Source organism: Myripristis murdjan, chromosome 21 (assembly GCF_902150065.1).
Source record: "Myripristis murdjan chromosome 21, fMyrMur1.1, whole genome shotgun sequence".
NCBI lineage: Eukaryota > Metazoa > Chordata > Actinopteri > Holocentriformes > Holocentridae > Myripristis > Myripristis murdjan.
In genome coordinates, this window is record NC_044000.1 from 5,294,947 (window position 1) to 5,309,970 (window position 15,024).

The 15,024-nt window shown below is 42.6% G+C and overlaps 1 protein-coding gene across 4 annotated transcripts; it reads left to right on the plus strand.

Annotated features, from left to right (window-relative positions):
• The first annotated feature begins 809 nt into the window (after positions 1 to 809).
• On the plus strand, positions 810 to 9,553 carry lacc1 (laccase (multicopper oxidoreductase) domain containing 1). 4 transcript variants are annotated; one of them, XM_030080119.1, is made up of 6 exons: positions 3,125 to 3,424; positions 3,608 to 3,998; positions 4,528 to 4,709; positions 6,229 to 6,394; positions 7,048 to 7,273; positions 8,856 to 9,553. In XM_030080119.1, exons 1-6 carry the CDS (start codon positions 3,386 to 3,388, stop codon positions 9,022 to 9,024), a joined length of 1,173 nt encoding a protein of 390 aa, XP_029935979.1. In that variant the 5' UTR covers positions 3,125 to 3,385; the 3' UTR covers positions 9,025 to 9,553. The 4 variants fall into 4 exon arrangements, with proteins under 4 accessions (XP_029935980.1, XP_029935979.1, XP_029935977.1 ...); XM_030080120.1 differs by lacking the exons at positions 3,125 to 3,424; positions 3,608 to 3,998 and adding an exon at positions 810 to 845 and having other exon boundaries at positions 4,531 to 4,709; positions 8,856 to 9,549; XM_030080117.1 differs by having other exon boundaries at positions 3,126 to 3,998.
• Positions 9,554 to 15,024: the final 5,471 nt, after the last annotated feature.

Below are 15,024 nucleotides of genomic sequence, written 5' to 3' on the forward strand. Positions count from 1 at the left end.
CATATGTTTACCTGCTGGGGGGGGAAATCCTTCACATGACTCAGTGTAAGTGATGCTGCTGCTGGCTCATGCTCCGTCTGGCTGCATCCCGCTTGTCGGTCCTGCTGCCCTTTCCTCTCCCTCCCTCACTACCACTTGTCTCCTCCCAGGAAGTGACCAGAGAGGAGTGAGGAAATGAAGGAGGAGATGGCATGAGAGGGTGAGGAGAAGTGAACCGAATCAGTCGCCAATTACACCCAATCGCTAATTACAAAGCTCTAAAATGGTTGGCATGTTCAAAAAGCCAGGTATTACAAAGTGCTAAATGAAAAAATTATGTAGCACAACACAGTTAAATCAGTTTATTCTGCACTTTATTAGTATATTAGGGCTTTTTGGTTTGTAACAATATATATGAGGAAAAAAGCCTGGTAGAGAAAAGAAGCTAGTGTTTGATTTCTCCTTTACTGAATGTTACAGATATTCTGTTTCATGTGGTTGGGGATTATAATGATACAGGACACTTGAATAAATAAAAACTAAAATCAAATCAAAATCGATGTTTTTGCGCTTTAAAAAAATCCAATATCCTATTTTATTGTTGCAAGCAAAGAACCTTTCCCAAAGTGTTCCCAAATCCATGTCTTAATAATATAGGCTATATAACAGCTGGTTTTCATTTGACTGTTGAGCTGACATGGGTGTCAGCTGATTAGACCTGGGTGTGGCATTCAAAAAATACTTCCTGGTGGGATCCGCCTCAGTTTCCCAGAGGGAGAGTCTGAAACTGATGCATATTTTTCCTGCAGTATTGGGACAGCTTGCCACATGACGTTTCATGAAGGAAAGTAGGAGGAATTTTAATGGTAAAGGGACACTCCCAGTCTCTCTCTGTAACACACACACACACACACACACACACCTGATCCTGGAGCCTTCATCGGCCCATTCACAACAGCCTCAGATAATAAATCTGGGTGGTGAGGTGACTCTTCCTCTCCTTCTCCCCTGACCACAGCCAGTCATCCTCTCTTTCTGTACATGCTGCAATTTTATTTTTTCATACTTTGATTTCTGTGTAATACATTGCAGCATATTATTGTTGTGCTAGATTTAGAAACCCATTATTAGCTCTATCTGCAGCTATCTGATCTGATTTCTTATTGTAACGTGAGGACGGCACACTTGATTAAAATGAAGAGAAGAGAAGAGAAGAGAAGAGAAGAGCTACTGTAGTTACTGAATGATTTGGAATTTCAGCTGATCTGGTTTTGCTAAATTCAGTCCTAAAACTAAAAAGTAACAAAGCTCAAAGTGTGAGTAACATCTTATACTGTGAATATAGTGTTTGTTAATAACCTGTCAGACGAATTTTGCACTTTTTAGTGTGTTGTTTTAGCTTTAAAAATCAACCAAAGATGACACCAATAAGAAGAAGCCCAGGTTCTTTACCGTAAGGATTAAGCCTTTGACATCAACAGATCTTTTTCACAGCAGCCTGACATGAACTAGCAGGGTAAACACAGGTGTTACTAATCACATTAAGGTTCTTAATTAGTTATTTTTTATTATTATTATTAACCTGAATTCACCTCATTAGTGCACTTAAATAGGGCTTCTCCCTGGTATTGTGTATGTTCATTGTATACTGTATAACTCTAGATTTGTGTATGGTTTGTTATTTATCAGTCTAGGCTCTGAATGTTGTAACTTGTGTTTAGCCTTGCTTTGGTTAGTCTTGTTTGTGGTGATATCCTGTCGTGCTTTGTCATGCCCAAAGCACGTCTGTCCCATCTTGTGAAACTGTTTTGGAATAATTCAGCGTGCTTGCGCTTGCCTAGAAATTCCACTGGGAGTTTTTGTTCCAAATCAGGAGATATATTGTGGTTATTTTGTTCTATGGGGTAGGAAAATCTTGCTCTTTGCCCATTTTTACTTTAATGGCCAATCCAACTGTGGATACTATCAACTGGAATAGCATCCATCACATGGAAAGCTGCATTCAAGTGAGGTAGCATTTATTTAAAGGGATAGTTGGCCCATTTTGCAGCAGTTGTTTTTAACAATGTTAGCCATGCAGCTCAGTGGCAGGAGGCTAAAGGTCAGTATTTGAAGCATCAAGCCAGTATCCAGCACTCAGTAACAATGAGAGGAAGGTCTGGTGCGCTCCACTGGAACTGGGAAGTCGGAATTTCTAAGCTCACAGAAATTTCAACTGCAGCGCCTCCTAAAGTCAGATTTCCAACTTGGAATGTGGAAGAACCTCAGCAACCCAGTGTCAACAAATAGGAACAATAAAACATGTGAACACCAAAACTCAATAGGCAACTAAAAATTATTTTTGTTCATGAACATGAGGTCAGCTGTTTGGCATTAATTCAACATATAGCCATGCATTGCCACTATGCATAGTAATCACTTCACGGCACTACTGTAAACAGCTACAAACCTACAACAGCCATAAGCCATGTGGGCTATGCACATGACAGTGGCCGTCTGTGGGCGACACCAAAATAATGTTTCACAGCTATCACTATTTAATGGTTTATAAGCCAATAACTAATCAAAACTTGGCTTTAGTCTAGTTTTCGGGACAAATGGGATGGGATTCGGAAAACCTGCTGGTAATTCAGGACTGCCTTGAATTTTTCGGGACATCTGGTCACCCTAACTACTGTCCTACAGAACAGCTGGGGCGAGTGACAAAAAATATCAGTTTTCAAAATGGGTGAACTATCCCTTTAAATCTACAACACAATCAGCTCGGAGAACATGATTAACAAGTGTTCACCTATGTCCTCAAACATAACTTTTCAAAAATCTTTTCTTTGTTTTGGCTGTTGTTAATGATGCAGGCGCTGTGGTTCACAAACAGGCCTGGGAAAATCCCACATCCTGCACTCAGCGGGTCAGGTAGCAGTCAGCAGCTGTCTCTCTCTCTCTCTCTCTCTCTCTCTCTCTCTCTCTCTCACTCACACACACACACACACACACACACACACACACACACACACACACACACACAGCATGTTTACTCACACCGCAGTTTCCTCATTCATGAATAACACTGAAATAATAAAAGTCAGCTGTTTTTACGGGGGCGGGCGGCTCTTCCCGTCTGTTTTCGCTCTGCTCGCTGTGTTAAATGGACTTTGCAAGTCAAGTTGGACGTGTCCGTGCTCGGTGCACGCCTCGCCACAGCCTCAAAAGTGCTGACGGCGTGCACCGCCGCACGCTGAAACAAGAAACGAGGGTTTTCCGCGGGAGGCGGACACAACCTGCAAGAATGTAAATCAGGAAGTAGAGAATCTCCGCTGCGGCTTTTTGGAATAGCAACTCGCAGTCAAACGGAAGACTGTTTAGAGATAGTGAGTGAGTGGAAAAGCATCGGCCCTCCCTGCCATAAATGCGGCATGGGGCGTTTCGGCGTGCGCACACGGCTCAGGTCTGTCGGTGAGAGCCGTTTATTCTTAGTCCGATTAAGATGTTTGGGGTTTTAATTTTAGATCTGATTCATGGTCGGTGTCCAGCCTGCAATGGCAAGTCCTTGGAGCAGCTTGCTGCCGAGATTTCACCCCTCACTGCAGGAGACGCACTCGTTTTCTTACTGTGTGGGCGATATTTCCAGCAGGCGAACGGCGGCAGCAGCTGCGGCTCCGCTCCGCTCACCGAGCCGCTGCTCAGCGGGAGGAGGAGCGTCCACGTCCTGGACTTTGACACCATCACGGAGTGTCTGTGCCGCCTCAAGCAAACCGTGGACGAGCTGGACCTGAGCTCAGTCGCGGTTCTAACGAGCCGGCAGGGTAAAGAGATCCTGCTCCTGTACCAGAAGCAGCTCTTCACAGAGGTCTACTCCTTTGAGTATTACACGTCTGAAGACCAGCTCACCTGTCAGAGATGCAGCCTCGCCCACACCGACTCACCTGGCGACAGGGTCAACAAAGAGGTGACCACCTTCCTGCAGCAGCTGCCTGCACTGAAGGGAGATGTCACCACTCTGACATCCACACTCATTCCAGGTGACGCTTCTTGGCCCCAATACGTGCCTTGTTATGGAGAGACCCTCAAGCCAGACTCCATTCAAGTTTCTTGCTCCCTGTACTACATATTAGAGATGTTATGGCAGAAGAGCTTTTATAAATGGATAGGGCATTTTTCTAAATTCAGCATGCATGTGGTCAATCAAAAAACTGCTTTGAAGTTGCTTGCACATTTTTTGGTGGAAGAGGACTGATGAAATAAAAGGCAAATCTGTTGTAAAAGTGGAAATGTTAATGAAATGAGTGCTGCTTGGTGTATTGAGTGTATGCTGAACTGAAGAGTGACTCATAACTATTTATTAATGGCATAATTATTGTGCCAGATATGGAGGCAGGAGTTTAATGAGCAAGGCAACATTGAGCTGGCAGACTTATGAGTGGAGTTTGGTGTGGTGGTGCAGCAGAAGATGAGAAGAAAAACTCCTCCACAAGGATCAGCAGGGTGTTGCTTGACATTATCCCTCTCACCGTCTCTCTCCCTTCACCTCTCTCTGTGTCTGTCCGTCAGCAGACTGTTTTGGCCACGGCTTCAGTACCCGTGCAGGCGGGGTGTGCTCCATCCCAACTCTGTCCTCCTTGAATCTGTTCAGCAGCAGCAAGAGAAGAGATGGCCGGGCCGTGGTGGAGGAGAACAGGCGCCGACTGGCTGTCCACGCCGGCTTCCACCCTCAACCACTACACATGGTCAAGGTACATCCTTACATGCACTAAAGTAGCACAAGCTTAGATTCAACTCAAAGAATTTCTGAAAGAAAATTAGATGCAGCAAAAACAGAACACAGGAAATTGGTATAATTAAGCAGCACTAGAACATGTTAGTCTGAAAAATCTGAAAATAAATAAATAATAGCAGGTTTACAGAGTATGCATAATGACAACAGAAGACTACAATGAAACAAAAAGAAATCAATGAAAAATATGGACATGAAAATAAAAACAAAAAAGTATTTAACATTAAATCAACAATGAAAATTTGAAATTGGTACTATGTTTTACAATTCTGAGGATATATGCAATATGTTACAAAGGAGAGAAACATGGGGGAAAATATGTATTTACAGCATGTACAGATGACATAAAAATGTAATTAGTATATTAAATTTATTCATGTAGTTATGAATTTATACATGTGTGGACGTATATGCGGACTTGCACATGTGCAATTCTAGTTGTTCATAAATAACTCACAGTGTTTCCCCTACTGTGGGGGAGCAGCTCACCCCCCACGAAAGAAACAAAATGTTTAATTTATGCTACTTAATTTATGTGCACTGGTTTCATTTCAGCTCAGTGTGAGAGTCATTTACATCCAAGTTAGTTTCTTTCCTCTGCTCTGCTATCTTTGTTTCACCAAAGGTGGGGTGTTACGTTATTGTAAGTGCAATAAATGCTTCACATCAAGAGTAATATATTAGTGTAATCCATGCATAATCAAAAATGGACAGATGTCAACCCCAAAACTCTGAAATTCAGGTCAAAATATCTGAATTTTTTATGCACCCAACATGAATCTGGTTTCGACCTAGGGGGAAACACTGACTCCAGGTTGGAGTATACAGTATGTACAAAACCTGCCAGTGTGAAATGAGGCATGTGTAGGGATGGCCCCTGAAAGTTCACAAGTTGAATCAACCGAGTCAACTTGAGATTCCTCCAGTCAAGCAGTTGCACAAGACACATTCTCTTAAAAATGCACCGGGAAAATACTGCAGTAGGGAATGGAAAAATGTTACATTTTCTAGATCTGGTAGATGTGTAATTAATTGGTTTAATTAACCAAAGAACGGTGGAGGACTTGAGTTTTCGTTTCCCAGGAATGAACAGAACTAATTGAGTTACATTTATTCTCTGTCTAAACCTAACCTTAACCAAAAAGACAAAATGACCACTGGAAATGTGAAACACTCCATCACCGTTCTAGAAAAAAACAATTGGATGATTTGACGAATCATCAAATCATTGTCTTGAAATGTCGTCCCTGAGTCAATTCTAGAAATTGTTATTCGGGTACAGCCCTCAGCATGTGCATCATCCTCTGTTCTTGTAATTAATCCAGAAGTATGCACCAGCTGCTTAATGATGCGTGTCACTGACAGACACGCTTGTCATGTCAGTATGTCGTAGCTCAACAAAGCATAAGCCTAAGTATCTCAGACTGTAGAAGTCTGGAGTTAAATAACCTCTGGGCTGTGTTGGGTCTCTGTTGCAGGTGAACCATGCCAGTGATGTGTGGGTTATGGGGAAAGCCGAGCCAGACAGCTACGATGCAATTGTGACCAATCAGGCCGGGGTTGTCTTAGCGGCTCCAGGGGCCGACTGCATGCCCATCCTGTTTGCTGACCCAGTGTTGAAGGTCATCGGAGCCGCTCATGCAGGTGCGTGTCAGGATCAGCTGAGAAAGACACAAATCACTGCTGGGGACACAATTGATGTCCTGGAGGGTTTCAGAATCTGTGACATGAAAACTGAATTTCCCCTTGGAGCAATTACAAAATGTCCCCATTGGGAAATTAAGTTGTGGCTGTAAAAACTAAAAGGATACAGCAGGAAAAGTAAAATTCCTTAACATTACCCCAAAATTATACCCAAAATTAAAAACACAAATAAATTGTGAATTTTGTGTACAGGATTAAATAAAACCCTGCACACGGGCTGCTGGATTTCTAAAGGATTAAATAATGCAAGCAACAATTTCAACACATCAGAATACACAGTGTGAGTGAGAAATATGGCTAAGTATGGATGACAATGTTATGTGAGTGTGCAAAAAAGCAAGAAGGATAGAAAGAAACTGAAATGTGTTCACATCAAATTCTTTGTCAGCCTGGCTCTGGTTTATGGATGGCATAAATGCAGAAAAAGTGAAGCCCTGTTTAAACATTAACACGCCTCCTGTCTTCCTCTTTTACTTGATCATGACTGCGCTGGTGTAATCACCAGTTTGACCACATAGTTATTTTTTAATCCCACTGCAAAGCATGTTTTTGCCTCAAAGCTTGTAAACACCTCATTTTCTACTTGCCCTCAGGTTGGAAAGGAACCCTGATGGGTGTTGCTATGGCGACAGTAGGCGCAATGGTGAGGGAATTTGGTTGCCAGGTGAGCGATATAATTGTGGCAGTTGGGCCGTCAGTGGGGGCGTGTTGTTTCACCCTGGGGAGAGAGCGGGCTCCGGACTTCGCCTGCATCCATCCTGACTGTGTTCTTGATCCACATTCAGCCAGACCTCACGTCAACATCCGCCTCGCTAACAGGTACAGCAAACGCCACACAAGTTATTACAATATCACTACAGAATAGAACTGAGTAGAAGTTTGGATTGAGGCTATTCCTTAAATTTGATGCAACAATGTTCAGTGTTGCTGCCTGATTTGATTATTGGTAGGGCTGAAAAGCCTTTGCAGCAGCCTTTAGACCGTGGGACAATAAGTCTATCCATTGAAACCCAGGGCAATAGTCGTACTACTATTGTTACTGCTGATCAGAATAATTCAAACCAGATCAGAATATGCCATTAGAATCATTTCAGGTTAAAGCAAAACTGAGCTTCGGTGAGTCCACATGGTGGTGAAACTCCTCATCAGCTGCTCTGTGCTCCTCTGGCCTGCTAATCCACAATACTGGATTTGTACCTCTCCATTCAGTTTCATAGTGCAGCAAAACAGCTCCCAAAATAACAAATTTAGTGCATAAACCAACTTTGTGTGTGATTACAATGATTTGGGAAAGTACGATCAGGTTTCTGTTTCCTGCAGATGTTGTGTGCTGAATCCATTTTCCAGTTCAAATAGGAAAATAACAGGAAACTTCCTTTTTTTTTTTGTTTAACTTCCTCAAAAAATGGGCACCAGGACTTCTTGTTTTTTATATTGGCATAATCTGCTTTGTTTGCATTGGTTTATGTGCTGGAAGTGTTATTTTGGGAGCTGTTTGCTGCCCTGTGCAAGTGAATGGAGAGTTACAAATCCAGCATTGTGGAGCACAGAGCAACTAAAGAGGATGTTTTACCACCATGTGGACTCATAACACCCAGCTAACTATACAACCCAGTGCTCTGCAAAAGCTCAGTTTTGTTTTAATACCTTCTCATAGACAACCAGTTTAGTATTGATCAATTCTGCGGTAAATATGTAGTCAAACTGTTTCATATCAGAGGTGCATTACTGACTGGCTGACATCAGATTTTGAATAAAAGACCAATTTGATGTCGGCCATCAGATTGACCCAGGCCCACTTCTCTTAAAGCCAGGCAGCTCCTTGAATACAAATGACCTAAACCATCAGTTCTGCCACTTGTGATGAATTAAGATTCAAGAAAATTACCAGTGAGATGGAAACTGGATATTACAATGCTCAGCTGAACATTAGGCTGAACTCATCATCAGGTTTGTATACCACACATGTTTGAACAGAGCGAGTGGGTGACCTGCTCAATTTCCAGTAAACCTTCATCACCATAGCAACATTCCCCCTGGGGTCACTCGTCTGATTGAATACAGAGAGGTTGTGACCTCTCAGTGATCATTTGTGATTGAATGGCAGTCACATGTCCTTCTTCACCCAGGGCCAAGGCATTGATTTATATTTTAAGCACTGAAAGAAATATGTAAGACGGAAAGGATCTCTTGACAGATGACAAATGCACTCATTGACCTTTTTGAACAAGGCCGCTGAATGATACAGCCTGGCGTTACATACTGTGAAGCTGGAATGTGTTTGTGGAGTGCAGCGTTAGGACAGGTTTTGGTTTTGGATGGGACATACAGGACAAAGAGTATCTTGGGGTTGGACGTGGTTTTTGGTTTTTGGACTGAAGCTGTCGATTCTCCATCGCAGAATTCTTCTCCAAAAAGGTGGGATCCTGCCTGAGCACATCCATGATGACACGGTGGCGGACAGGCCCTGCGTGACACCCTGCACCTCTTGTCACCCTGAGGCTTTCTTCTCCCACGTCCGGGATGGACTCAACTTTGGCACCCAAGTGGGCTTCTTGTGGATCAAATGAGCAGGACGAGCTTCAGCGGGCAGAACAGATTGGCCTGTGGCAGACTTTTGTTATGGTCAAATGAAGGCATTTTTATCTATATGAATGATATGGAAAATAATCCATCATATATAACTCTGTAGCTCTTATATCTATTTCTTCTCCAAAAACTGCCTTTTACATGATGGCTCTAGGGTCATAGAAATATATATTTATAGCAATTTTCAAATTAAATTTGTTCATTTTGCTGCTCCTGAACTATAAAATGTAAACGTAGACACGATCATTGTTAACATTTTAATGGATTCGGTTTATCATGTAAATATATTTGTAAGTAAAATATTTAAAACAACCTCATCTCAGGACTGCTAAGTTTGCACAGTACATTGCACCATTTTTTAAAATTTTCTCTTTCACTTTTCAAAGTCTTATGAACTGTAACGTAAAACAAGCTTTAACTGCGTTCAGGTTCCAGCTGAGTAGATTTTATTTAATAGTGATAATTAAGAGCAGCAGTCCCTCTTAATGTGTTTCTAATAAGGAGGGCAGGCGAGGGGCAGGTAGAGAAATGATCACATCACAGTTTGGTTGCGGTCGGTTGGGTAATAACACCTAATAGACACAAGAGGGAACCATTTGCTTGAATCTGCATGATCCTATGTAGAGAGGATGGGGGGTTGTGGAAGAACATGCAGCTTTGTTGGCTACTCTGTGTTTTTTTTTATACATGTATATAGGAAACTCACATACAAATAGAGTAGAAGCCTGTGTTTGCACTTGGCAGCTACCATTCCCTGTATGAATATCTGGGACTCTGTTATCGTAGCATGGTGTTAACTTGGACTTTCTTGGATTAATACAGGATGGAAAATGTATTTCAAAATTAGAATGATAGCACTAGTGTCCTACAGTTTTTTTTTTTTCTATGTTGGTGTTAATGCCAGTAACACAGCAACACAATTCATTTTAATCATGACACATTGGCACTGACATATTTTTCCATTTCCCCCTCTAGCCGTTCTGTAGGACAGTAGTGGTGCTATTTTCCTCTCATTGTTACTGAATGCTGGATACTGGCTGGATGCTCCAAATGCTAACTGTTAGCCTGAGCACAGAGGGCTTGGACCACACAAGAAAATAGTTCTGCCATTGATATGCTCACCATTTCTGCTACACATTAACTCATACTTTGTTTGTTTAACAATTTGGATTCCGGTTAGCTGGGGGGAAGTCCACCTGAATGGCAGGAGGCTTACAGTTAGCATTTGGAGCATCCAGCCAGTATCCAGCACTCAGTAACAATGAGAGGAAGATAACACCACTACTGTCCTACAGAACAGCTAGAGGGGAGTGAAATAATATCACAGTTTTTCAAAATAGATGAACCATCCCTATAAGGTGTTTCTGATGTCAAGCAGTTCATGTGATGTTTCATGAGTCTCCCTGTTTCCATGAACAAACCAGCTCATATTTCCCCTTCCTCTTTGATCCAGCTTCTTACTTCTGATGCTGGGGAAAGAGATGATGTCCCAAATAACAATACTAAGAGTAATACTGCCGGCGTTATTATTATTATTATTTTTTTAACATCAAAATGTACTCATGATATCATGTCGTGGACATCAAAAACCAAAAGTGAAAGCAGTTAGATTTTTGCATGCTGCAGTGAACTGTAACGCAGCTTAACCAGGTCTCTCATGGCCAAAGTTGACTCTGCACCTACAGATCTGAAGTCATCATGTCATTGCGCTGGGCTCAGTGCACTGCTTATTACAACAGATGGCAGGTATGTTACTGCCACCAATACCCCCTATGCATCACCGATCACCCTACTGCCACACCTAGGCTGAATATGGATGTGTGCCTGTGCATGTGTTTCTGATCACAGATAACCACCTGTGTCGTAACAGGAGCAGGTATCTCTTCCATTATTTATGTCTTCTTACTTCAGGACACTGTGTGTGTGTGTGTGTGTGTGTGTGAGAGAGAGAGAGAGAGAGAGAGAGAGTGAGAGAGAGAAAGAGAGAGAGAGCTCAATATGAAAAGAGTGTGATGTCATTATCATACTGACACTAGGCAAGATTTTCATGTAAAAATACACCCGTCACATCAGCCTAAATCTCAGTTTTGCGACACCAGAGAAGAACATTCCATCCCTTTTGCCAACTAAATTGAGATGCTGCACTTTCCCCATATTTTCCCAAATTCTAGTGTTTGCATGGACAGCACAAGGAAATCTTGTCCACACAGAGGTTTACAAATCAAATCTTGAGAGCAAAATACACACTTTCTCTTCAAAAGCAGTGAGCGAGTGCTCTATTCAGAAAAGCTGGATTCGTTGATCTAAGCTGAACCTCTAGACCACCTCCAACACCCAGCACATTCACATTAACCCTTTGAAACCTGAGCAAATTCACTTGATTTCTTTCAAAAACAGAAAACAGGTGATTGTCAAATCAGCAAGAAAATGAGCAAATAAAAGACCTCAAAATGTGTTAAATGAATACATCAAAGTCTGTTTAGTTTAGTTTACTGATGTCACCTTACAGGAGTGTGGCTATCATAGCATTATGTTTAAGTCCTCAAAATTCAAACAGTTACCTCCTGCAGCCATTTGGGGCTGCTGGTGTGCAGAGTTGGCTGGTTCAGCCTTTATCTATTTACATGAGTTGATATTTGTGTAATTTGCTGCTCTGTAGGTGCTTCATAACTCAACTCTTGTGCTGTGGGTCCTGTATCCGCACGTGGATAAGGCCTTTTATGGACAGGAGCTCATCCAGCAAACAGTGACCGCCACACAAACAATGTCTCCATCACATGAACGCGTGCTCACTTGCACCTGAATAGTTTTGATTGACCCATTTCTTTTGCAGAAGAGGGGGGGATTTCCTCAGCTTGTTTTTCCAATGTCCCCTCCCTATCAGATGTAATTGAATTCAACCTCCAGACACAGAAAAACTGCTGACCTAAAAGTCAAACATACAGCACCAGATTGATTCGGTTCACTTGACACACCTCAGACAGATACTCGGCTAAACTTTTGCTATGCCTATCAAATACAGAGATTGGACATCACGAGAGTCCCACCTTTCAAGGAAAGGTCTTGCACTGACACACACACTCTGTCATTAAATGTGTGCTGCTCGGTTGGTAGACTATCACGAGACAGAACTGATCCGAAAATAGAGATTGACCTATAGTCTCTGCCATCCAGTCTGTGTCTTATCTGTACATTGCTGTGTGGAGTTTACCTCGGTCCTTCCCTGCCCAATGGAAATACTAATCCTTTTCATATTACACTCAGTCAGCCCGAGGTTCACGGCCCTGTAAACCTCTCCTCTCTTAGGACAAACTAAATCCCACTCCAGAGCAGGGCTATCCCCAACTTAGAGGGATAGAATTGTCAAGGTAAACATAAACAGTGTGAAATGAAGTTAGAACAAAAGCAATGGAGCAAAGCAATGTCGTCTAATCCAAACTGTGCTACAAGTGTTGTGAAGACATCAATCCTGATGTTAGATTTTAAGGTGTTAATTGTTAAAGGGATAGTTCACCCATTTTTTCACCTGCTTCCATTGAGGTGGACTTCCCCCCGCCTAACATTCTATCAAAATAACCTCCTAAATCCACTGAAATTACTACATAAACAAAGCTTGAGTTTGATTGTGTAGCAGAATTTTTACAGCCTGAAATGGCATAAAAAGTTGCCATTTTTAAGGAAAAACAATCATCAATGGTAGTACTATTTTGTGCAGTCTAAGCTCTCTATTGCCCCTGTTCCACCAAAAAGAACCTGGTGCTAGTTCGGTGCTGGTGCTAGAGCCAGTGCTTAACTGGTTCCAACAAAGAACCGGTTTGCTTTTCCACCGGCCAAGAGCCAAGCGGAGCCAAGTCAGAGCCACGTCATGACGTCAGTGGAAAACGTGATCACGTGGGTGTGCGAGACGCTCGCTTGGAATCAATAACCAACATGGACGACAAATGCAAATACTGCTTGTGTCTTTACAAGCCTACATTGCAATCCAGAGGCAAAAAACGCAATTATTGCTGGCTACCCGTCGTATTCATGGTTGGAACGAATGACGACTATGTTTAGCTATACGTTTATAGCGTTCGCTGTTCCCGTTTGGGTCTGTAACCCCGCCCACCAATGACGTGGTGGGTCACGTCATCGGTTCTTTCTCTGGCCCCTGTTTAGCCCCTGCTCGAAGTTGGTGCTTGCCTGGAACCGATTTGGAACCAGTTTGGCCGGTGCTTGGGCGGTGGAAAAACAAAGAATCGGTGCTAAGTCAGGCACTGGCTCCGAACCAGCCCTGGAACCTCTTTGGTGGAAAAGGGGTGTATGCTCGTCCTCAGCTACGGTGGCTGGCAGGAGCCTGGAAGGTAGGATAGAGAGCGGAGGAAAAGAAGAGGCTAGACACAGCATCACTTGCCAGCTATCTTTTAGCACTTTGGAGAAAGGTGTTGTTTGCGTCCTACAACATGCAAATGTGTTCAATAAAGAAATCAAACAATTTCAAACTCAAGTCATCTACTTAAGCCTCTGTGGTGGCTGCTGCTCCTCTGGCGGAGTGATGACAGGAAATGCAGAGTTAATTCACATGAAACCACAGACTATTGTTTGCGTAAGATATAGCTGATAGAAACCCATGTGAATTACAGAATTACATTGTAGATATGCCCTGTACGTATTCAGGGTTTACACTACAATGAACAAAAATGAACGAGAGAATCAGCCTGATAAATTCTATCAAAAAGGGATTTGTAGGACCTTGGAAGTTCTCAGACCCCAGTTTGGGAACGAGTGCAGCAAAGTGTGCTAATGTAATCTCTGTGTATGTGACAGGTAGAGCGTGAGTTATGGCCGACGCTGACCTCATACACTTTGTTGTTACACCACACATTTCCTGTTTCCAATCAGTGTCTGTGACCCTGAAGCAATCAGCGAAACCAGAAGAAGCTCAGGGAGACACAGGAACCTCGATGTGTTTCCAAAACACCGGCGCACAACTTTAAGGCTTTTGTTTTGGAAAGAATTTCAAAGACATCTGAATCCTGTACAGACAGATCAGCAGCCACACACACACACACACGTACACACACATCTGTGAGTATATGTGGGTGTACAGTATGTTTGTTTCTGTTGTAAGGTTTATTGCTCTTATCTGGGTGGAAGCAGACATGATGAGCTTGTTACGTAAAAACCTTCTGCTTTCTGCTCTGCCCTGGCTTCTCATACAAACTGACAAGGAGATGAAGAGATTTCATTCTCCTTAACTGGGATCCATTACGTAAAAATCACGCAGCTCTTACTCAGATGTTTAGAATAACCATTCCTCCTACGGCCAGATGCCTCCTTACTCCACGAGACAGACTTGTATAAATATAGTTGTATAAATAACTGTAGCTTTATCATCCTCAGTATGCTACCCACACAACATATTACAGTGAGGCCTGTGCAGTCGAAACCTATTCATACGTCAGCTAAGTAGCCCACACAAGATCTGTTTTCCCAACAAATACAAGGTTTCACTGAGGACCTGTACTCAAAAAATAGTATTTCCCAGTCTGGCCCTCTTTCTCTCCGCCTCTCCATCCTTTATTCTTCCTGCTGTCCTACTTCAGGACGGAGGTAAACTACTGCTCCTACGTCAACAGCTGTCAAAGTGGCAGAACACTGGCGCACACTGTGCTCTATGTGGCAATGCAAAGGTATTTATAGCCGAACAACTCATACAGCAGCTGTGGATAGGATGCACACCTTTTTTTATATATATATTTTTTAGATTATTTTTTACCTGGGGAGCCACTGGGGCACCCTGTAATGTGCAACATTTAAACTCACGTCCGGGGTTTATTTTCTCTGCTCCACTTGTTTCAAATGTAGAGCAGAGAAGTGTGTCACTGAGCAGCGAAGTGAAAATCTCATTTCTGATAGCATAACATAACCCTGTTTCTCCACTACTACTACTACTGCTACTTTTACTGCTTCTGGCACTGGTAAGTGTACTATATTCAAAA